The 25,522-nt window shown below is 37.0% G+C and overlaps 1 protein-coding gene across 1 annotated transcript; it reads right to left on the minus strand.

Annotated features, from left to right (window-relative positions):
- Positions 1-6,190: 6,190 nt before the first annotated feature.
- Positions 6,191-8,043, minus strand: LOC121973175 (alpha-amylase isozyme 3D-like). The gene is made up of 4 exons (XM_042524751.1): positions 7,924-8,043; positions 7,677-7,809; positions 6,520-7,334; positions 6,191-6,450 (listed from the first exon to the last, which is right to left on the minus strand). The coding sequence occupies exons 1-4, from the start codon at positions 8,020-8,022 to the stop codon at positions 6,199-6,201; spliced, it is 1,299 nt and encodes a 432-aa protein (XP_042380685.1). The 5' UTR covers positions 8,023-8,043; the 3' UTR covers positions 6,191-6,198.
- Between the last annotated feature and the right edge of the window lie 17,479 nt (positions 8,044-25,522).

Here is a 25,522-nt window from a genome sequence, read left to right on the forward strand (position 1 = left end):
GTGAAAATAGAAGACTTTAGAGGAGGAAGTTCCCGAACCTTAGAAGTAATTGCATCGGTACTTCCTTGTGTTTCGGGTGTCGGATTCGGAAGATGCTCGATCTCATCATCGGTGGATTGAATATTGGGGTCCTCCCCCCGCGGATTCATTATTTGCTTTCCCTTCCGAGCTCGAGATGATGCACCTCCGCGGCCTCCATCCATTGTAATTGAAAATTGGAAACGAAAGCGTGTAGAGATTAGAGAATACGAAAATGAGATTAAGAGTAGAGAAGATGTGTGTGAAAAATGATGAAATGAGCTCTCTATTTATAGAGTTTTGATAGTAACGGACACTAAATCATAGCCATTGATCAAAAAAACGGTCAAATGATCCTAACCGTTGAAAAAAAATATCCAAAAAACCCTCCCAACGGCTACGAACCGCCGGTTAACCGGCGGTTCCAACGGCTATGAACCGCCGGTTAACCGGCGGTTCAAGCGAAAAAAAATTATCGGCTGAACCGCGGTTCAACCCGCCGGTTAACCCGGTTCGCCGATTTTACATCGAATGAATCGGTTCGCCCCGGCGAACCGGGTCAACGGGCAACCGGCCCGTTGACCCGGTTACGGGCCCGGGCCGGGTCCGGGCCAGACCCGGCCCGGGGTCGGGTCTACTCTAAACCAGTTAGACCAAGGCATTATATTAAAATTGATTTAACTCCAGATTTTTAAGTTAGCTTTGTCTTAGGAAGTAGTCGATGTTTTGATACTCAAGAAGACCTCTGTGTCTCGTCACGACCTAGAAGCTAATTTCAGAAACTCTTGATCATAGCCTAAAGCAAAATTTGAATCTAACATAAGGCAAACTTTGTGCTTTGAGAAAGGAACAAACAATTAAATTGATTAATAATCCGAACCTAGCCCATATCCAAATCTAAACCCAACCTACAACCATACCAAACCTAAACTAAACCCACATCCTATCCTAGACCTTAATACAACTTGAACAAATTTATTTTTGAGAAATATCTTTACAGAAAGGATTCAGCACAACTCGTCCTCTTATCTTCAATGACGACAATTTCTCTTATTGGAAGGGGAGAATGGAATATTATCTAATGAACGACATTGAAAACTATCTTATAATCAAGATGGGCTTTGAGCTACTTACAAATATAGATGTATGACACCCTAGTTGACTATGACAATTGGGCAAGTGAAAATAAAAGAAAAGTTCAAGTCAATGCTAGAGCCACAAGTACATTACTGTGTGAGCTAACTCAAGATCAACTAAGTAAAGTTGGATAGCTCAGCAGCACTAAACATCTCTAGGAAAGATTAACTGAGTTGCATGAAGGTCCAGTTGACTGATTGTTAGCTTTTATTCTATAGATAGTCAAGCTCGAAATTAAGTTGGATATTTCGAAAATGGTTTGAAAATTTTATTTTGATAAAAACTTAGATAGTTTCATACAATGTCATTTTTCATGTTTTCACTTCTTTTTGAATTGCCAATAAATTTAGTTTTGAAAATTTGACTTATGAATCTAAAGCAAGATTGAAGAAATTAGTTAGAAAGTCAAAAGTAAAAAAGTCAACATCATTGACTATTCGGTCGCTCGTAACATGTAGGAGACCGGTAATGAACTAACCTAATTTCAAACCTCGTTGACCTTATTTCTACTCGATCACCTGTATTTGAAAAGTTAAATTAATTACGATGGTAAAATTAGGTATACAGTTGCCTGTATAGTTATACGGTTGTCCACGTGACCTCGAATGACTGCCCTGATTAGACTTATAGGGTCAACCGTATAATCACACGATCAACTAGTAAGCCTTTCTATAGGCGACCGTGAGCCGCCACCAAAAACTCCTTCCGAGACCTCATTTTCTTCTCTCAAATTTCATTTTTGAGTCCTCTTTGAGCCTATTTTTGACTCTCTTCTTGAGCTCGAGTTTCCTGACTTATTCATCATGTTGAGGTATATGTTTTTGACTTATCTATTTTAATTCATTTCGTTTAAGCATAATATTCCTTATCTTTTTCTAGTATGCTTAAACAATTTGTTATTTATTTCAAATATTAGACTCAAACGTAGAGCAGAGGCTGGTCCATCACAGGATTCTTCCGATGACTTGAGATTTCCATCTAAAGATTTTAGACTTAGATTTTAGCAGCATATATACATACCCATGCAATCTAGATATCTAGGTAGGAAGCTCTTCGTAGATCACTATCCTGACATTCTAGAGAACATAGCTTACTATAATCTTCTACGTTTGTTTACTGTGACCAAGTAGTAAATATTGATTTGTGTCCAGAGTTTTATAACAACTTGTCTAAGATAGATGATTTTACCATTCCATCTAGAGCTGGAGGTTGTGACATTATCCTCACACCGACTTAATTAGGGACCCACTCGAGTTGTGTTCCTCAGCCTCCACATTCTATTATTTTCTATATCCTACTCCATCTTTTCCTAAGTCTCATTCTGACATCACTCTAGATCGTAATTACACTTATCTGTTTGGTAGTGAGCAGACTTCGACCGTCATCAACTTCAAATCTAGCTAGTTTAGAGTTGAAGATTATGTGTTGTACAAGGTTCTCTGCACTCGCATTTTGCCCATCAACACTAGAGACTTTCCTACCATACAACCCTTTCATTGATTTCTCCTTTATGCTATCAAATAGAGATTAGAGATTGGACATTAACTTTAATTTGCTAATTTTTAGACCCATTATCTATTATTTTAGCGTATCCACTAGTCGTTGAGTCTATATGCTATATTATCACATTTTGATTCGTCTTTTTACATCTCTAGGGAGTGATGTTTTTAGCAAAAACATTAAACCATTGACTGAGTTTGACCAGATAGGACCTAGGAACTTCATCCTAGTTAAGATGGTTCTTAGAGAAAATGCTTTAGTTTAGAAGGATGGGAGGAACACTACCCCCTCGATCTCCAAATATTGATAACATCATTGGCTGAGTTTGGGTTTGATCCAGATCAAATACAGGCTCATCTTCTAGGTCCTTCAGCTCCTCCACCAACAATGGCATTAGAGAACTGAGTGACACAACTCGAGCAGACTCGCTCGTGAGCATAGGGAGACGAGGGGCAAGATGTGAGAGATGATGTGTAATTATTACCAAGCCAGCAGCCTCGTAGCTCCTTCCACCGACTAGTTGATCTTAGCTTAGCTCTTTGACAAACTTGAATTTTATTTGACTGATGTGTTTTGGATATTTTGATCCATTTAAACTTGTGCTTGACTACTACCTTGACTTATCTTATTTTGACCTATTTTGGATGAGTTGGCTTATGTTGACTTTTATAATATATTACAATTTAATTTATCTATTTTTGAGCTAATTTAATTATCTAACTGTGATTTAACTTGAATTCTATAGTTGATTTATCTATTTACAAACTAATTTATTCATCTGCTTGATTTAATTAACTTTGTGATATCATGCCTTGATTTAATATTTTCTCTATTTTTACAATTTAACTCATTTTGATATATGAAAAAGCAGGAGAAAGGTAAAGGGTTAAAGTCAAAATTTTAAAATTATTTCTTTTAATTCACTTCCCAATTTTTTGAAAAAAAAAACCCTTATATGATTTAGAGGGAGCAAAAATTAAGGGGAGTTATGTCTAAATTGATATATTCATGTATGACTGTATTAATTATATTTATCCCATACATTGAATATAAACTTCAAAACTTATAATAAGTGGGAGATTATTAGTGTTGGGTGTACAATATTTAACTTAAAATTTTGATATATAATCAAAGTTAAAGTTATATTAGTTATGATCTAACTAATTGTATCAAGTGTGTCAGTGCAGGTTACGTGACAAGTGTTGAAGTCCTGGTTGTGAACCAGGTAGTGACTAAGTCATAGTCGAACAATGCATCAGAAGTCCTGATTGGGAGTCAGACATGAGCTAAATCTTGGTTGGAGACCAAGCAAGAAATTCCTTACTGGAGACTAAGTGAATCAAGTCTAAGTGGTGAAGGCTTGATAGATAAATTCCTAGCTAGAGACTTGATGAATCAAGTCCAAGTGGTGAAAGCTTAGCATACAAATTCCTAGCTGGTGGCTAGGTGAATCAAGTCTAAGTGATAAGAGCTTGACATACAAAAGTCCTATCTGAATGTTAGGTGAATCAAGTTGAGGTGGAGTTAGCTGAGCGTTGAATGCTTGACAAATAAGTCCAAGTGAAAGCAACTGGGAGTTGTAGCTTAGCACTTAGTCTAGATAAGTGAGCTAGAGGTTGAGCGTCTAGACCTAACATAAGTACAAGTAACTTTAAATTCTGTATCCTACTCATTATGTGTAACCATTGCAGGGAAACATATTCAACGGTTCCAGGCTACCAGAGGGAGTCTGAGGTGACTGAATGATGATAACTCTTGATGAAGGGATTTTAGAGGGTCCAAGTGATTGTAAGTCCAGGTGATCGAAGGATACGAGTGACTGGAGAAACTTCCAAGTGACGAAAAGATGACGTTATCAACAATCCGAGTGAGTTGGATCAAGATGAGATTTGTCCCTTGTCCAGTCGACTGGAGGACTTCCAGCCGATCGGAGAGGTTTGTTAATGTTATCTAATGGATAAACATAGTAACCATGTCAACACTAATACAAGCTGTCGAAAAGACTCCATGCAATCAGAGGAGTTCTTTAAAAGGAGATTCGAGACAGAGCTTGAAAATCACTCGATCATTCATTCACATATTCTCTTGTGCTTATGTTCTTATGCTTTCTCACCTTCTATATTGAGACTTGCGTTTCATTTCTGATCAATAAGATCTAGAGTAACATTTTCATTTGTTTTAGTGTTGTCTTATTTATTTTATTGTGCTTAAAATTTTAAATTATTTTCCTATAAGATTTTTCTATTTTCAGAGGCTTTTTAGAAAATACAAACTATAAATAAGAATAATATTTCATAACTGTTATATTATGTCTATACTTTTGGTTTGATTGATAGTTGCTTGCATGCTTAACTATTAATTAAATCATTTGCATGCTTATATTTCCTTCTTGTATTTGATTAAATCAGTGTAAGTAATTTTTATTTCTGTTGTGTTACTCTACTTGATTCAATTATTTTACTATCTGCTTATTTTAAAATTCATAATGCTATTCACCATCATCTAGCATCTAGTTCGATCCTACCCAAGAGATATATAAAATTTGTCATTCATGGTGGCAAAAGACGAATACGCTCGCTTCCAGCGCCCCCACCAACCGGTCCCAGGGTCAACATAGAGGAGGTAAATCACGGACGGCTACTAGCCTTTGGAATAGTGACTAGCACATAAAGGAGACATTTACCTCAACTTTGCTGAGATTCGAATCCAAGACCTCATGGTGGCAACACCTCATGCGCTAGCCACTAGACTCATCCGAGGGGACAAAAAAAACTAAGGTAGGGTAAACTTTTTAACGTGACCGGGCTCATCGCTTCGCTGCCCCATACCCCCGAAGGGATTTAACTCGGTACTTCAGTCAACATTACCCTAAATTAGGGATTTTTTTAATTGATAAGAGTGCGCAGATGAAGACTCGAACCTGATACCTCAGTCAATGGATAACAAAGTATAACCAGAGCACCCCTAGTTCAGTTGTCATTCATATACCTAGATAGCATAAGTACATATATCTAATTAACGAATTCTATTAAGAAACTTAAATTTAATGTAAAATTGAAAATTAAGTAATTTTATAATACAACTTCTCTTCTTCTTTCTAAATCTATTTGAAGGACCACCACCTTCCCGTCAACTATAATTCTTATTCGTGTAGCTGGTTAGAAGTACTGTACAACAATGAGATTGGGATCTATGCAAAGGATGGCGTGAAGTCGTTCTTGCGTTACTGAACATTTCCTTTCAACTACCTGCATCAGTGGCTGCAATTTTTTATAATCGGCCAGAAATGTGCAGTACAAGCAGTTGTTTTCTGGTGCCACTTGGGGTTTACTATTTTGTTCTTAGTGAGTGTGTAGAACTTGTATACCATTTGTACAGTTTGAGAACAAAAGAAGCACCATTAATAATGTTCCATTCCACATGCAGCAAGCTGTCGATCTCTTAGTACAACTTAGGAAATAACATAGCATATATAACACTACTAATACAGAAGTTTTAAATTAGACGAAGAAGATCTTGACTTAATTATACGTTGTAATCTCATCACCTCTTTTCCCAGACGCAGTAATCAGTGCCCGAGGTGGAGACATGGAAACTGCCCGGCACGAGTCCCCCGAGATCAATTCTCGGCCCGAGTTTCACCATGACCTTCTCATCGATGACAGCCATGTACAGATCCGCATCCGCAACCAGGATCCGCAGCGAGCTCCCCTTGCGAATTCCATTTCGAGTCCTGATCGCCGCCAAGGCCGTGATCTTCTCCTTCAGCCCCCAATCGAAGAAGTGATCGTAGAACTGCACGCGCCCAAATTAATATTATATATAATGTGCTGTGCTGCAGGTTGAGTAACAGTTAGAGCTTACGATGGTGGGGATTCCGGGATGCGTTAGAATGTAGGCGTAGCCTTGCATGACCTTGTCGGAAGGGAAAGGCCACAGCCTCTGAGTCGACCCTGTATCGTGGTTGTCGACGAAGGTGACCGCCTTGTCCGGCCACCACCCGATCATGCCCGAGGCCTTCCCCTGCGGGTCCCGCAGCCTCCACAGCTCCCCCTGCACCGCCGCCTGCAGCACGCCCTTGGTGGTGAAGTCGAAGGCGGTGGCGGGGCCCGCGGCGCCGACGTCGTGCACCCAGTTGACCATCTCCTGGCGGCTGCTGTCCTGGTCGTACGCCGGCCTCCCGTCGTTGCCGTAGGTGAGGGAGCTCCACAGCTCCGCCACCACGAAGTCGGGCTTGGTCTGGGAGATGTAGATTCCGGCGATGGCGGGGGAGTATCCCCGGGCGAAGTCGAGGCGCCACCCGCCGTCGAAGCCGACGTCGGTCTTGAGCCAGTTGAGCCAGTCGGAGAGCTCGCGTTGCACGAGGGGGTTGAGGTGGTCGATGTCGGGGGCGGAGGCGTAGGCGGCGCCGGTGTCGCGGTTGCCGGTGCCGTCCGAGTACTGGGTGTCGTCGCTGCAGATCATGTGGGGGCCCCAGTCGAGGCGGCTGTCGTTGGTGCCGCCTTCGAAGATGCAGTAGATGCCGCGCGAGTCCTTGCGGTCGGCGCAGCGGTGGTTGATCACGATATCGGCCACGGATTTGATCCCTTTCTCGCGCAGCGCCGCCGTCAGCGACTTCAGCTGCTCCTCCGACCCGTACTTGGATGCATCCAGATCGTACAGCCGCCCCGGCATGTATCCTGCTTCATTTATTTTTCATTCAAATTATATTATATATATTTTAACTGTGAATTTACTTTTTAAAAATATTTTATTTTTTTATTTTTATTTTTTATATGTTTGGGGAACAAAAGTTATCCACAAAATTTGTATTTATCTGGCCACAAAGTGACAAAATAAGCTCTTTTACTCACGCTGTTCCAAGTCACCGCATATAATAAATCGTTTATATGATATTAAAAGATTTTTTTGTTTTGTATGAAGTTTAATTAATCTATATATCAAAACCATAAATAAGAACGTAACTCCTAATATCGATCATACATGCATATTCGTGTGTAATATATATATTGTAAAGTGACCTTGTTCTGAGACGGAGTGGGACGGTGGTGGGAGCCAGACATGGGTGACTCCAGCTTTGACTAGATCATTCACTTGGCACTTCAGGTAGTTGTACAAGCCCCCTTCCTTCCTCCATGATTCCCAGTTAAAACCCTGCCATGCAACTCAACTTATATTAGTTCTCAAAGCTGTACTGTAACTAGCTAGCAAACAGTCGAGAGAGATTGACTGTGCATCCATCGTGCATGCATATATACGTATCAGCACCTGAAAGAGGATTTGACACTGAGCGTCGGAGAGAGTACTCGCGAGCGAGATCAGCCCGACGAAGAACACGACGACGAAGCCAATCGGCAATGACTTCATTGTTAATAAATATACAACTGATCGAGGAGAGGAGAGGAGAGGAGAGGATATCGTAAAGATAGGGATGAATGGGTTTGGATGAGGGGAAGCAGTAGGAGGACGCACGTATATATAGACAGATGGAAGGGAGGGCGGTCCAAGTGGGCCCCTGCACAGACGTCACTGGTGGGTCCCGGACTGTGAAGCCAGTGCCAATGGTAATAGGAGGCGAGGATGAGGCGGTTGCCAACGGAACGGCCTGAGAGATGAACTTTAATTAATGCCCGGCCGGCGCGCGCTGCAGCGTATCGGTTACGGTCATGGATATATGCCTCTTCCTCCTCCTCCACCTCCTCCGTCAATACTTCGCCATCGGTTTCCGGAAGACGAGGGATGGAGATTAAAATGCGTGCCGCCATTACTACGTGATCTGCGCTGCCGAAAGCTAAACTGGAGCATATAGTTATTGCTCCTTGTTGCAGTTCTTTTTATTAGTATAGAATTTGAAAAGTCGTTTCGTGAGTTTGACTGCAATTATATTCTTTAGTGGACAACTCCCAATTCATATATAAAAACTTCACGCAAATACCTAATTCTATTGAAATGCGCATGAAATTTTTCTTGCTTCAGAAATTGGAAGGACGACGCATGATCTTCGATCCTCACTTCATAAGATCAATAGTTTAATTAGTTTCTTAATGCTCTTTGATATGTTTTTTCTCAACAATCTTCTAACTTTAATTATGATATGGAGATAAAGGCGGATCCCTAAAAATTGGACAAAGAAAAATTGACTGATGTAGAGGTTAAAGTTAAAAAGTGGTCAAAATCACTAATCCAATCATGGCCGTTCGAGCTTGGAATCGCCGGCCGAGCTTGTGTGGTCGAGCAGGCCGACCTCGAATAGCCAGTTGGAAGTGAGTGGCCTACCAGACCTCCCGATCAATCGTACTTCGAACCATTACTTGCGACATACAAATGAGGTTGAAAACTAAGGTGGTGTTTGGTTCTTTCCTAGGAATAGGAATTGAAATGGGAATCATAGTATTGTGGAATGAGGATGTGTATGAGCATGAATATCATTCTTAAAAGTAATGTTTGGTTAGTTGAATATTTTCTAATAGAATAAATTAAAAAAAAAATTACCCTTAAAGGAAAATAAGAGAAAAAATTAGAAGTGAGAGAAAGTTGAATGTGAGAGAAAAATATAATGAGAGAGAAAGTGGTATAGGAAAGAATGAAGAGAGAGAGAAAGTGCGATGAGAGAAAATGAGGAAAAAAAGTGTGATGGGAGAGAGCATGATGATAGAAGATGAGAAAAAAAATATGATAAGAAAAAAAATATGATGAGAGAGAATGAAGAGAGAGAAAGTGTAATGAGGAAAAAATAAGGAGAGAAAGTGTGATGGGAGAGATTGAGGAGAGAGAAAGTGTGATGAAAAAAAATAGGAAAGCAAATGTGATGGGAGAGATTGAGGAGAGAGAGAGTATGATGAGAGAGAAAGTGTAATGAGAGAGAAAGTGTGTTGAAAAAAAAGGAGAGAGTGTGATGGGAGAGATTGAGGCAAAAGAAATTATGATGAGATAGAAAGTATTATGAGAGAGAAAGTGTGATGAGAGAGAAAGTGTGATCAGAAGAAAGAGAAAAGAGAGTGTGATGTAAAAGATTAAGAAGAGAGAAAGTATGATGAGAGAGAAAGTGTGATGAGAAAAAAAAGAGGGAAGAGAGTGCGATGGACGATATTAAGGAGAGAGAAAGTGTAATGAGAGAGAAAGTGTAATGAGAAAAAAAGGAAAAGAAAGTGTGATGAGAGAGATTAAGAAAAGAGAAAGTGGGTGATAAAATGAGAGATAAAATATGATGAGAGAAAACAAGAAAAGAGAAAGTAATATGAAAGAAAAATTAAATAAATATATTTTGATATTTGATATTAAGAGAGAAATTTTAGTTTTGGATCAAGGTATTTTTGGAATAAGAGAATATTTTGATTGTTGAAAATAGAGTAATAACTCATGGAAGGGGGACATGGGAATGAATCATTACCCAATTATAAGGATTCATTCCCTTATTTGTATTTCCATTCCTATAATCCAAACATCAACAATGACAATCAATGATTATTATTCTCAGTCTCCACTCTTATTCTCCTAAACCAAACACACCCTAAATAATAATTTACCCAGTCCACTACTCTTTTTGATCAAACCTAAAGATCGGCCGGATATATCGTGCCTCCTCGACAAGAGGGAGGGCTGAGTGAAGAACAAGTTATTGATTGCATTCCGTGAGGCCGAACGGGTGATTTCCCAACCAAGTAGCGGCTGGTCGACCAACAGCGAAACCCATATACCTGTCATGTCGTACTCTTTTGGACGTTTGTGTTGTAAAGGACAGAGAATATCCTACAGGTAAATCGTGCTTTAGAAGTTTTTAGTCAATCAAATTACAGATATTTACACACTCTTTTAAGAGAATGTGTTAGAAACACTTTATAATTTATCATTTCTTAGGAAAGCTTTGGAAAACATCCTAATGCTTTAAGATGCATGCATGACGTAACAGTGATACTATAAAAGGAATCTTATTCTACAAACATAGATATGTGATGCTCTATAATTTTACACACTCAATTGTTGTTGTTCATCTTCACTATTTTTTCTCCACAAATCGATCAATGATGTAAGTATCGAAAGACCAATACCAGGACCTCTTCTCTAATCCGGTACTAAAACTCCCTATGTTATAGGACAATGTGAAGTCCTCATTCAATCCAGGGTAGAATCACGTCCTTAGTTCACCGCCTTCATCTCCTTTGGACAGACCAAATAAATATATATGTTCTTTCATACAATAAAGGAGGAGAAGTGAATTCATGGGGGACTTTTTCATTGAACAACTCGAGACGAGTTTTTCTTCGGTACAGTCTAATTTCCTCTTTTTCATCGAACCAGTACTCTTCCTTTCTTTAAACAATTTAAAATTATCAACACCAAAAGAATTACAATTTAAACTACATTTATTTTACTAAATACATACAATTCTAAACATTAATAAAGAAAACTTCATACTGCAGACTGAGTTTATTATTTTCTGTTATCATCTTGCTTAATCCTAGGGCACGATCAGTACTGTAAGCTTGAATTCGAATTTATGGTGTCTTTTCCCATCTAACAAGAGCGCCTAAGGATATGATAATTCAAGAAAGACTTAAAGCTAGATCGAACTTATCCATACCAAAAAAATATAAACAAAAGCAACTTTTGTCTGAGCCAAAGCAGTGGGACATCAACCCAATGAACAGCCTCCATATACATCCAGGAAATGACAGATGAGATTAATAGTCAATAAATGTGAGGTCATCAGTGTGGTGAAATGGATGAGGACGGAGGAGATTGGGAGCGAGTTGGCTTCTCTACGTGGATCCTGCTGCATGCATGCACGCACGCATGCATGGCAGTGGATAACGCCGGCGACGTCGAGTCGATGGAGGTGGATGAGGATGGCTGAGATAGTGAGATGATCGGATGTGCTTCCATTGAATGCGGCGAAATCCACACGCGGCGGACGGCGGCGAGTAGGACACTAGGACGCGACCAGATTAAAGCGGCTGCCGGGGCGGCCCGACGTAAACTAATTACCACAAAGTCTTCAATTCAATGCTCAGGGTTCGTTATGTGCAGCATCATGGAGATTGACCTCAACTTGAAACGTCAAAAGAAATTTTAAAAAAAAAAAAACATAAAAAAAATTCACGTTTGGTTCTTTCCTAGAAATAGGAATAGAAATCGGAATGAGAATCATTGTATTGTGGAATGAGAATGGATATGAGCATGGATATCACTCTTAAAAGTAATGTTTGGTTAGTTGCATATTTTTTATCGGAATAAATCAAAATTTCCTTTTTTACCCTTAAAGGAAAATAAGTGAAAAAATTAGATGTGAGAGAAAGATAAATGTGAGAGAAAAATATGATGAAAGAGAATAATGAGAAAGAATTTGTGATGAGAAAAAATGAAGAGAGAGAAAGTGTGATGAGAGAAAATGAGAAAAAAGAGTGTGATAGGAGAGAGTATAATGAGAGAAGATGAGAGAGAAAATATGATGTGAGAGAAAGTATGATGGAAGAGGATGAAGAGAGTGAAAATGTAATGAGAAAAAATGAAGAGAGAGAGTGTGATGAGAGAGATTGAGGAAAGAGAAAGTATGATGAGAGAGAAAATATGATGAAAAAAAAGAGAACAGTGAGTGTGATGGGAGAGATTGAGGAGAGAGAAAATATGATGAGGGAGAAAGTATGATGAGAGAGAAAGTGTGTTGAGGAAAAGAAATGGAGTGTGATAAGAGAGATTGAGGAGTGAGAAAGTGTGATGAGAAAAAAAGAGAAAAGAGAGTGTGATCGGAGAGATTGAGGAGAGAGAAAGTATGATGAGGGAGAAAATAGGATGAGAAAAAAAGAAAGAAGCGAGTGTGATGGAAGAGATTGAGAAGAGAGAAAGTGTAATGAGAAAAAAGAGGAAAGAGAGTGTGATGGGAGAGATTGAGGAGAGAGAAAGTGTGTGATAAAATGATGAGAGAGAAAATATGATGAGAGAGAACAAAGAGAGAGAAGTGATATCAGAGAAAAAATAAATAAATATATTTGATATTTGATATTAAGGGAGAAATTTTTAGTTTTAGATCAAGGGTATTTTTGGAATAAGAGAATATTTTGATTGATGAAAATAAGATAATGACTCATTGAAAGGGAGGTACATGGGAATGAGTTATTATCCAATTTCAAGGATTCATTCCCTTATTTGTATTCCTATTCCTATAATCCAAACATTAACAATGACAATCAATGATTCTCATTCTCATTCCCTATTTCTATTCCCCTAAATCAAACACCCCCTCATATGATAACGTGGTAAAACCTATAAATTAAGGTTAATAAGATATAATTATCTAAAATGGACCTAAGATAAGACATGAACCTCTTTTTGGACATGCTTAATGTACTGAAGAGAAGAGTATACATAATGTCATCAATACTCACAAACCTTAAAATTTTCATTATGGAAATATTTAGTAAAATTTTTCTATGAAACAATGGTTTAACTTTTACCTTGAGATATAAAAAATAGTCTAATGAGGCTATTTACTAAAATAGATTGATTGAGAGTTTGTGAGAATTACAAAAGTGCAAGATCTGATCAAACTATTTATTAAAATTTATCATGGTATTCAAAAGGTGGCAAAAGATGACTCACTCATCTCAAGTACCCCTCAACGAGATAAAAAAAAGAGTAAATTATCAGGTGACCTAGCAATCGACTCTCTATGTGAGAGAGATTTTAAGCATCAACATAATTTTAAAAAAAAAATAGAGAAATTAGAAAATTAACCTAGTCAAATTGTTTTAAAACAACAGAAAACTAGGTAATTTTAGCCCAAAAAAAAAAGTTAATGAAGCAATACAAATTCAATTTCTTTTGCATTTCTATCACCCATGTTTACCCACTAAAAAAATAAGCTTTTGGAGACGAATTTTATGATTAATTTTTTTAAAACAAAATTGCTGCAAAATCAATTTACGATTAATTCTATGACAAAAATTTTCTTGTTGCAAATTAGGCATCACCAAATTATGTAGTGAAAACATGTAAGCTCGTCGTAGAATTTGTGATGAATTTTATTTTTATCGTAAATTTTGCTGCACATTTACAATGAAAATAAAATTTGTCGTAAAATTATTAAACGCAAATCTGCGATGAAATTATATTTTCTTCCCAAATTTGGTGATTAATTTGGTTTTCATTGTAGATTTAGCAATAAAAATAGTATTCGTCGCTAAATTAGGTTTGCAACAAATCCCCATTACATTCCAGATTTGGCAATGACTATTATTTTTGTCGCATATTTACAACAAATACGGATTTGTCGCTAATATGGTAAGTTGCCAAATTTGTGACGAAACCACGGATTCATTGCCAAATTTGCGACGAAATAGATTTGTCACAAATTAACGATACACAGTAAATTTACAATTATTTGGCTGCGAAAATAATTCATTGCCAACTTCATTCCAAAACATTAAAATTTTAGCCAAAACCTAGTCATTTTTCCATTTTATTGCGTTAATATAATACATCAACCATTTCCAAACCTATTTATATAACACATCCCATTTAATATATACATCCAACACATCCTATTTCACAACTTCTACAATCATACAAGTAAAAAATTATCAAAATGAAACCAAATAAACAATATTCATACAAACAAACATCTTACGTATCAAATCCATACAAACAAACATTTTACCTATCAAATTCATATCAAATCCATACAAACAAGTCGTTACATATCAAATCCATACGAGTCAATAAGTTACATCACCAAATCATTTTCTTCTCCATAACAAACACTTTTTTCTTCGTCCAGTATTCTTCTTTTCCTACATCAAAACAAACAAACAAAAAATATCATTTTCATAAAAGAAAGAAAATCCTATAAACTAACGCAAAACAAATTAACGGTATTAATAAAAAAATATAAAAAATAAAAAGTTCACAAATAAATAATTAATATTTGAAAACACTAATTATGAGACAAATAACATTTATACACAAATAATGTCATAAAGAACTATCACCACGATCATCATCGTCATCACCACTATCATCACCAAAATGAGGAGAAATCTGACTTGGAGCGGAGCTCAACTGAAGACGTCGTATTATGAAGTCTTATTGTTGCCTCAGATCACTAATTTCATGATCTCTTTGCAACATTTCTTAATCCCTTTGTAATACTATCCCCTTTAAATGACTAACATCTTCAGTCAAGCTATTTATTTAGGCCTTTACTGTGGGTGGGGTGGAAGAAGATATACCAGCAATTCTATGGGTTTTGCTCAAATAACTCATTCTCAATATCCTTTCCTCTTTCACTTTCCCACTTGCCTCCAACAATAAACTTATATTAATTATTACCAACAAAGGGCTCAGATTCCTCAGTATTATCACTAGCTTGTGAGCATCTCTATGTTAGCTCTAGCTCATCATATTTATCATGTATTGTCATTAGAAAAATTATAATAAAATTGCAATAATAATATTTTAAAGAGAGACCAGGTACATAACGAATAGAATCTAAGTTATAAATTAAGAACAAATAAAGATTAATCCAAACTTTATTGCTTTAGCTCTATTTTCATTCCAAGTCTTGTCCTTTTTTTTCTAAATGTGTGGGTGAAATTATCTATGAATATAGCCTCCTTTCCCATTTTATTGGTATAAAAAAAAAATACTATTAAAAATAATAAAATAGATTAAAAAATTAGTGAGGGAGTTAAAAATTGCCAATCTACTTGTATGATCATTTAGATTAATAGAGTCTCCCACATATGTAGCAGACGAGTCTCTAGAATTATAAGTTTGGTTTGTTCTATTTGATGACTCCTTTGTTTGCTCTCATTAATTGCCCAAACATTGGAGATCGTAGCTCAATGTTCATCGGTGATGCAGGATGACATTTTCTCCCTAGTCTTAGTATTCAGTACACACCGAATGTGATCGCCACATATTTTTCTTAAATATTATTTTTATTTCCACTTCTTCACTTGGGTCCTAATTGAATGCTCGTTAAAATGAAAAATAATTGATTATATATTCACTTTAATTTCGTATATAAATTGAAGGGGATATACTTGTAAGTACCCCGTGATAGTTTTGATGTACTCTGTAGATGCAGCGGAAGCCGACAAGAGGGGGTGAATTGCTGAAAACAAAAAATAAACTATACCCTCCTCGGATTTCAACTCAGAAAAAGCAATAGTAAAATAATAACAAATAAAGAAATAGAAATTAAGCAGAAGACAGGAATTTAACCTGGTTACAACCAAGAGGGTTGTTAATCCAAGGCAGTAACAAAAGCGCAGTAGAAGATCTCCTTTTGCTGAAGGTGGAGAAGCCTTTTACACTTTGAAACTTAGAACTATTGCTAGGAAAGACTATACAATTGTTTGTTTGAGTTGTTGTTGAATTCCTAGTTCCAGGGGCCTTTAAATAACCTCTGGAAATATGATCTCGAGGGTCTAGAGCGCCTCCAACAGGGGTCCAATGCGCCTCCAGGTAAGTGATCGGATAAAACTCTATTCGCAGCTCAACGATCGTTTTGACCAGGCTTAAGGCGCCTTAAACCTTGTTGAAGGCGCCTCCATTACTTGTTGAGGGCGCCTTGAGCTCGGTTTACAGCCTAATTCTTCCTTTGTTTTGACTTCTGACGCTCCGATCTTTTGGGTGATTGCGGCCAACCGGAATAGGGCTCACCCGAACCCAATTCCTGGCCTTCTCCTCGAGCAGCCTTCCTCCCCGGCTTAACGTCCCTCGAACGCCGCACACGTTCTTCTCGCCCACCGGTGTACTCTTCCGCAGCTCTCTCGTCCTTCGGATGCATCGAGCCCGTCGACTCCCTTCCCGTGCCATCCTTCTCGCTAGCTGCATCTTCCGCTCGACTTCATGCGCTCCTAAGCTCCTACACACTTAGACACAGAGATCAAACACAAAGCAGGACCTAACCAACTTGGTTGATCACATCAAAACTACCACGGGGTCCAACAACCTCCCCCTTTTTGATGTGCATCAACCCAAGTTCAAGTTAGGGTAAAAACAGGCACAAAAAGTAATTTTAAAAAAAATTACTAAACTAACATGTTAAGTATGAATTTGCAATAAATAAAATTACAACACAGTGTAGAAAAATATTTAAAAAATTCTAATTTTCCTAACTCTCCCTAAACTTGTACTAACTCTCCCCCTTTGATCACAACAAAAACGGGGTAAGAGTATAACACAAAAAAAATATGTATCAGATTTTTAAGTTGAAAGAAAAAAATCCTAAGTTAACTGTATTTTTAGAATTTTTCAAAAATTTCTAAGTTAAATTAATTTTTAGAATTTTCCAGAAATAATTTCTAAGTTAAGAATTAATTTTAAAAAACTTTTGAAAAAAAAACTTTCAAAGCATTATTTAATTTTAGTTTAATGCTTTTTCAGAAAGTTAATTAAATATTTTATTTGAATATTTCAGCTTCCAGGTCGTGGCGAGGCACTAGGCCTTCTTGGTTATTGGAGCAACAACCACTTCCTTAGACAAAGCTTCATAAAGAAATTTAACATTTAATTTTGCTTCTGAGAGCTTTAATTAAATAAATTAATTTAGTACAGATTTCGGAACCCAATAGAGGTTCCTTCCTACTGGATTAATCAGATACTTAGGGGGTATATAATTCTTAGGCACTCTTCTAAGTTGACCCTGATGGTTTCTAATGTACCAACTTAATTTTCCATAAATTCTAATTTTTGATTTTGGAAATTTATTTAAACATGCATCAGATTTCAATTTTTCAATTTTTAATTTTAATTTATTATTTTTTGATTTTATACTATCGTACATCTCAAGTGGACATGTTTTTGCTAATTTCATTTTCAATTCTTTATTTTCTTTTTCTAATTCGAATAAGTCTTTAGAAAGAGATTTAATAAAGTGAAAAGACAGAGTCAGGGTTAGATTACATACCTGACTTACTTGACTCGGTGAGGCTCCCCCTTCACTACAGCTTTCCTCTTCTGATGTTCCTCCCCTTCATCGATACTCATCTCTGAGCTTGACTCTTCTTCCAGCTGATGGTTAGCTATTAGAGCTAACCCTGAGAATTCTTCGGCGTCTGATTCGGAGGATGAGTCTGACCAAGTGACCTTCAGGTTCTTGTGTTTGGAGGGTTTTGGTTTCTTGTACTTGGTCTTTGCCTTCTCTTTTTGCTTGCTCTTCAATTTTGGGCAGTCATCCTTGATGTGTCGTTCTTTGTTGCAGTTGTAGCAACGAGTCGTTCTTCTTTTTCTCTCATGCCTCTGTGATCTAAATTTGTTAGATTTAAAAAATTTATTGAAGCGTCTTACCAGTAGTGCCGCTTCTGATTCGTCGACCGAGGCTTCGGAGTCAGAACTGTTCATTTTTGCCTTTAAGGCAATGTTCTGACTGGTCTTCTCTACTCCATTGGGCTCTGAAACTCGAGATTCGTGAAGTTCAAAAGTGGAAAACAATTGTTCTAACGTACTTACCTCGAAGTCCTTAGAGATATAATACGCATCTACTAAGGAGGCCCACTCTGGAGTTCTGGGAAGGCGTTGAGCGCGTACCAGATAGAGTCCCGGTTTGTTACCTCTTCTCCAAGATTGGTTAGTTGTGTGATCAGCTCTTTGATCCTTGCTTGGAGTTGCGCTACCTTCTTGCCTTGGTTCATCCGGAGGTTCGTCAACTGGGTCCGGAGGATGTCGCGACTGGCTAGCTTCGCTTCGGAGGTACCTTCGTGAAGCTCCAGGAATTTCTCCCAGAGATCTTTCGCGAAGTCATAACTTCCGATCCGATTTACCTCCTGAGGCGGTAGAACGCTGAGTAGGTGGAACTCAGCCTTTATGTTGACGATGAAATCAGCTTGCTCCTTTTTGCTCCACGTGTTTTCTTCTTTATCTTTCGGCGCTGCATATCCATATTTCATTATTAAAAGTATATCAAATTTAGTTTTGAAAAATACCTCCATTTTTCGCTTCCATGTGGCGAAATCTCCGTCGAACTTTGGAGGATGAATATTTGCTCCGACCATTGTCTTGATCGTTGTGCTTCAATTGGCGATTAGTCCTTCTAAGACGGTCTGGCTCTGATATCAATTGTAGGTGCAGGGGAGGCCGGCAAGAGGGGGGTGAATTGCTGAAAACAAAAAATAAACTATACCCTCCTCAGATTTCAACTCAGAAAAGCAATAGTAAAATAATAACAAATAAAGAAATAGAAATTAAGAAGAAAATAGGAATTTAACCTGGTTACAACCAAGAGGGTTGTTAATCCAGGGCAGTAACAAAAGCGCAGTAGAAGATCTCCTTTTGCTGAAGGCGGAGAAGCCTTTTACACTTTGAAGCTTAGAACTATTGCTAGGAAAGACTACACAATTGATTGCTTGAGTTGTTGTTGAATTCCTAGTTCCAGGGGCCTTTAAATATCCTCTGGAAATCTGATCTCGAGGGTCCAGGGTGCCTCCAACAGGGGTCCAAGGCGCCTCCAGGTAAGTGGTCGGATAGAACTCTATCCGCAGCTCAACGGTCGTTTTGACCAGGCTTAAGGCGCCTTAAACCTTGTTGAAGGCGCCTTCAAGGTGGAGGCGCCTTCAACAAGCTTTAAGGCACCTCCAAGTTGGAGGCGCCTCCATTACTTGTTGAGGGCACCTTGAGCTCAGTTTCTAGCCTGATTCTTCCTTTGTTTTGACTTCCGACGCTCCAATCTTTTGGGTGATTGTGGCCAACCGGAATAGAGCTCACCCGAACCCAATTCCCGGTCTTCTCCTCAAGCAGCCTTCCTCCCTGGCTTAACGTCTCTTGAACGCCGCACACGTTCTTCTCGCCCACCGGTGTATTCTTCCGCAGCTCTCTCGTCCTTCTGACGCACTGAGCCCATCGACTCCCTTCTCGTGCCGTCCTTCTCGCTAGCTGCGTCTTCCACTCGACTTCCTGTGCTCCTAAGCTCCTGCACACTCAGACACAGGGATCAAACACAAAGCAGGACCTAACCAACTTGGTTGATCACATCAAAACTACCATGGGGTCCAACATACTCAACCAATTTAAGTTAGGTTATGTTATTTTTTATCCTTATGTCTAAGTGTTCAGGAGTTTAGGAACACAAGAAGTCAAGCGAAAGATGCAGCTAGCGAGAAGGATGGTACGGGAAATAAGCCGACGGGCTTGGTGCATCTGAGGGACGAAGTGCTGCGAAAGCGTACACCGATGGATGAGAAGGATGTGCACGACGTTTGAGGGATGAGAAGCCTGGAAGGAAGTATGCTCAAGGAGAAGGTCGTAATTGGATTCAGGTGAGCTGGAGCACCACCCACGTGAAGAGATCAACTAAGGAGCTGATCTACCTCATGGAAGACACCTTCCATGGCTTGGAAGGCACCTTCGATGAACAACATCGAAGGTGCCTTCTAGCCTATTGGAGGCGCCTTCCCTAGCCGTTAGCTGAAGATAAAACTTTATCTTTAGCAGATAAAGTTTTCCACTTGCAGGTGCCTTGGATCCTATTGAAGGCGTCTTTCAACTACAGATAGAGCTTTCCAGGGGCTATAAAAAGACCCCTAGAGTTAGGAAATAATCAACAACTCCTATATGCATTTCCTAGTATATTTCTGAACGTTCAATGAGTGTAAAAGGCTTCTACGTCTTCCACGAAGGACACTTTATAGTACTTTCTTTTATCTTAGATTAACAACCGCCTAGGTTGTAACTAAGAAATTCTTCCGCATCTTTTATTTTATTAGTTGTTCAATTAATTTATTATAATTTTGCTACTAATCTGAGTTGAAAGATCGAGAAATAGTTATTTTTATTTTACAGACAATTCACTTCCCTCTTACTGGCTACAACGGGACCAACAATACCTTAAACACCTTCCACTAGAGCTTTTTAGTTGATGCTAGAGTGCTTGTATATGTAATTGAAGCACTTTCCTAATGGTTATTCACGATTCAATTAATATCGTTAATAACTCGTACATAATTTAAAATTTTATCATTACAAACAAACAATGTTAAATAATTAAGATAGTTGAAAAAATAAAATATTTTATAGTACTTACGAATCTTCGAGCGGGACTATAAACTCTCGAGCGTCTATAAACTCAGCAGTTGAGTTTTTGGCCAAATCAAGGACATGCATGGGAGATTGTACTAGCGAAGGTACTAGCAACAATGAATGCAAAGGTGCTGGTAAAGATGCATGGGACAGTCTTGCACTTGAGGGGGGTCATAGGTCCAATGCTCGGTGATGAAGTAGACTAGCCAAGAGAAGTCTGTCTGTGCCCACCATGTCAATACTATCAATCAAAATTGTTAAGATAAAGTAAATAAATTTAATGCATAATGAAGAATATGAAAAAACTTACCATATTTGTAAACATATCAGAGAGTATGCAACAAATGGAGACATGCCACATGTAATGACCTATAGGAAAAAATATAGTGCATTTAATGAGATAGTATATAAACAACTAATTAAGCTATGAGTTTTGTAAATTTACAGATTAAAACTAAATTTACTCATAAATAAAAACATCATCGTATATGAATATAGGTTGTAATATTAAGATTTAAAAATTTACCCAACATCAAATATCAAAATCCTCAGTGTCATTCTCATCCTCCTCATCATCATCCTCACCATCATGGTCGTCATCGTCGTCATCATCATCATCATCTGATTCATCATCATTTTTATGAAGTTCACTTGCATCCACATTTATCACTACTCCACTAGGATCTCATAACGTTGGAATAATATATTCCTCGGTCTGAAATGCATTCACAACTTTCTCTTGTTGATATACAATGTCTTCACAACGTTCCTCAATCTTTTCGTGCTTTTGTTTTTCAAATATCCCGCCAATCAATCTTATTATGTTTCAAACTAGGATATGAAGAATAGAATACTTGAATCACTTATTGTGCAAACACAAATGGTTTATATCTGTTATACAATCTCTTATGATTTATTTTAATCAAATTATAACATGAATATACCTTCATCCCTCTGACAGGGTCAAACCAGCGACATATAAATAAGATAACTCATATTTCTAGTCCAGGATATTTTACATCTATTATTTCATCCAACAAACTATAAAAATTATTGCTTGCACCTTTATCATTGGATGACTGAACACAAGCCCTACCATTCATTGTAGTCTTTCCCATTCCATATTCTTGAGTATAAAAATTATATCCATTTATGAAATATGCTGACCAAGTGTTTACCAATAGTTTTTGACCCCCTGACAGATGGATTAACAAATCATGTTTAAGGTGAGCTTGATTATCATGAACCTAATGTCAAATACGCTAATTGTGAAAAGTCTGCATATGTGTAAACCAAATTTAAATTGTCTACTTACATATGATTTAAACCATTGAACAAATTTTTCTTCACATAAGCGATCAAACTCTTGTGCCGACAATTTAGAATATAAGTTTTAAAAAATCCTAACATAAAAAAATTATAACACAAATAATTTAAGACATAACAAATAAATAAAATAAAAAATATATACTAATTACTCATAATATGACGATACTTCTGGACAATGCGGTAAAATATATGTCTGGTTGCTCATCATTCTTGACTAGTTAAATATCTCTGTATACATTGACCACTTGGTTGATCAAGGTACTTAAAAATTAAGAATGAGTTTAAATTTGGATCAATAAGACCCTCATCATTTCTTCCCGCTCTTCACCTTTTGCTTTGAATGTGAGGCTCAAAATAATATGATGTAAAAGTTGTTACTTTCTTCACAATGTATGTATTAACAATAGAGGCTTCGACTCATGCCTTATTTTTTACTTTTTTCTTCAAATGATATAAGAATTTGATGGTAATAAAATAAATTATATTAGATATTAATATATAATAAAATTAGTCAATTTTTAAAATAATAGATTGTCGAAGTATAGAAGATGAAATTTTTACCGTTCAAATGGATACATTCATCAAAAATGGGCAGGTTCTCCAACTTTGGCCTCGTATAGCAAGTAAACCAAAAAAAGTTCCATGGAATCAAAAAATGAGGGTGAAAATATCCTTTCTAAATTACACAAAATGATTGGAATGTTTCTCTCTAATGAATCCATGTATAAATATTTCAAAACTGTTGAGAAAATATTATGTAGGAAAATACTTAACTCCATAATGCCATCTAATACAAAATTTAGTAAGAGTTCCTTAAAAACAATAGGAATAAGCCTTTATATGAATATATGATAGTCATGACTTTTTAAACCAATCAATTTGTATTCCTTTATATCGATACATCTTCTAATATTAGAGACATAATCGTATGGAAATTATAATGATTTCAACCATTCATAAACAATACATCTCTGATCCTTATTCAATGTATAGACTGTTGGAGCAATCTGGGTACCCTAGCTTTAATATTTGGACAAAGGTTTAAATTAGGTTTATTGTTGTATTTGATATACATTGTGAGTGTGCAGAGTACAGGTACTACAAGGAGAGTCTAAGTGTGATCTTGGCAAAGGAGGAAAGTCCAAGGGTGAGTCTTGATGGTGTAAGTCCAAGCATGTAGTTTTGACAATATAAGTCTAAGTATGAATTGACAATAGATGAAGTCCCAGAGGCGCAACCTCTTGGCAAAGGACGACCCGACAACATGACAAGATCGATGGAAGCTCCAGAAGACAAGACGTTAAGGATGAGAAGACATTCGAGGGACGTGAGGTTGATGGAGGAAGCTAGAAGGCTAGGTCTGGGTTATACGGGCAAGGACGAGTGTATGAGAGACTGTACTCAGGATAAAATTCCAGGTTACCGTAGTAGTTACTGGAGGGTTATTGTACAATCAACTGGTACTTCCATCAATCGGTTGGTATTAAACCATTGACATGTAACGGTCGAATTCCATAGAGGACCAATCGACTGGTGATTTTACTAGTCGACTGGTGGCGGGAAACACAGCTAGGTGTTTAGCTAGCCAGAGGTTTCCTAGCTCTTTTGTGTGATCCGTGTGTACGTGATCAAGGTTATGGCGAGGTTTCTCCACCCACAAGAAGATCATGCTAGCTAGAGGTTTTTCGAGGATTGATCCACCGACGGATTGAGGTTTTGTCCACCTTACGAACACGTCATGGAGTAGGAGCAAGTTACCTCCAAATCACATAACCAAACGTGTTAAGGTTGCTTGGTTTTCTTTTTTTTGTATTGTTTAGGGTTTAGTTTATATTTGTTAGTATTTTATTTTATATTTTCGTTGCATACTAACGAGTATAGGAAGTAACGATTTGGGTGATCGACTATTCACCCCTTCTAGCCGGGCATTAAGGTTCCAACATCAACTGTCTTTGACTTTAGTCCCCTACTACTTTCATCGACATCAAGAGTGGGTTTTTTTTATAAAGGAGTCATATATCTTTTCTTGCATTCAAATTATCTTTGGTTTTTTTGTTAATATCCATCATTGTATTTATCAAGTTATCAAAAATATTCTTCTTAATATGCATTACATTGAGATTATAATGAATCAAATATCTAAATCAATATGGTAAATCTCAAAATATACTCCGTTTAGTCCATTTATATATACTTCCATATTTATATGTTTATTCCATGCGACTCTTGGATAATAGATGGAAAGTGTTAAATTTGTTCACCTATTAATCTTAATGACAAAGGTGTTCTTTCAATTTTATTCTTAATGAATTCATCTTTATTCTTTCTGAAATTATAATTTGATGGTAAAAATTATCTATAACAATCAAAATAACTCAGCTTCTTCCCATATTTCAATTTGATTGACTTTGATCTCTCCATACATATTAGACATCCTAAGATGCCAACATTACTCCAACCCGATAGCATATCATAAGTAGGAAAGTCATTTATGGTCCAAAGAAGTGCAACCTTCATTACAAATATCTAATTAATATGAATATCATATGTAGGAAAACCTTCATCCATAGTTGTTTCAGCTCTACAATCAATGGTTGCATATAAACATCTATTAACCTCTTTATATTTTGCGTCTCCTTTGCAAATTTCAGATATGTTCTATCAAAATTTTTCCACGACTCTTTATTTGATGGATGACATATTAGCCCCTCTTCTGTTTGATGATTTGTATGTCAAGTCATGTGTTCATCAGTTGCCACTTATGCATAAAATCTTTGTAACCTAGGAGTTAAAGGCAAATAAAATAACTAACTATATGATTTTCATCATTGTTGGCTCCTTGTGCTCTTGTACCTAGCTTGATTATAGAATTTACAAACATTTATATCATCTTTCTAATATAACATACAACTATCTCTGCAAACATCAATTGAGGTATTTGACCATCATTGATCTTAATATATTTGGTCAAATTGATATTTAAGAGTATTTTTATAATCAGGAGATTTATATGAACACCTGGTCTCATGTCATGCTAAGCTTTCTACGTCTATATGCAAGTTTCGGACACATTTATTTTTTATTCAGTTTATGATGAATCCTAGGATTCGTTACAAATTTTACGATGAATCCATAAATTTATCACCAATTCTATGATGAATCGTTGGATTCATTGCTAATTTTACGACGAATCCATAGATTCATCATAGAACTAAACCAAATTAAATAAAAAAAATAAATGTGTTAGAAATTGATTGAGTGACCTAGAGAGCTTGGAATAACATAAAACCAGTTTTTATGTGTTTGTATAGCTCTTCTGAGTATATAAATGCCCTAATATCAATTTGACTAAATAAATTGAAAAGAGTGATTTTTTAACATTAAAATGATTATAACATGTTCAATCAATAATTTTTAAGTATTTTTACTAAGCCATTAGTCGATTAAAGTTCATTTAGTTATCTTAGCTATAAAAAAATAAATATTGTGTCAAATTGATATTTGAGGGCATGGATATAATCAG

The sequence above is a fragment of the Zingiber officinale genome, chromosome 4A, assembly GCF_018446385.1.
Source record: "Zingiber officinale cultivar Zhangliang chromosome 4A, Zo_v1.1, whole genome shotgun sequence".
NCBI classification, from domain to species: domain Eukaryota; kingdom Viridiplantae; phylum Streptophyta; class Magnoliopsida; order Zingiberales; family Zingiberaceae; genus Zingiber; species Zingiber officinale.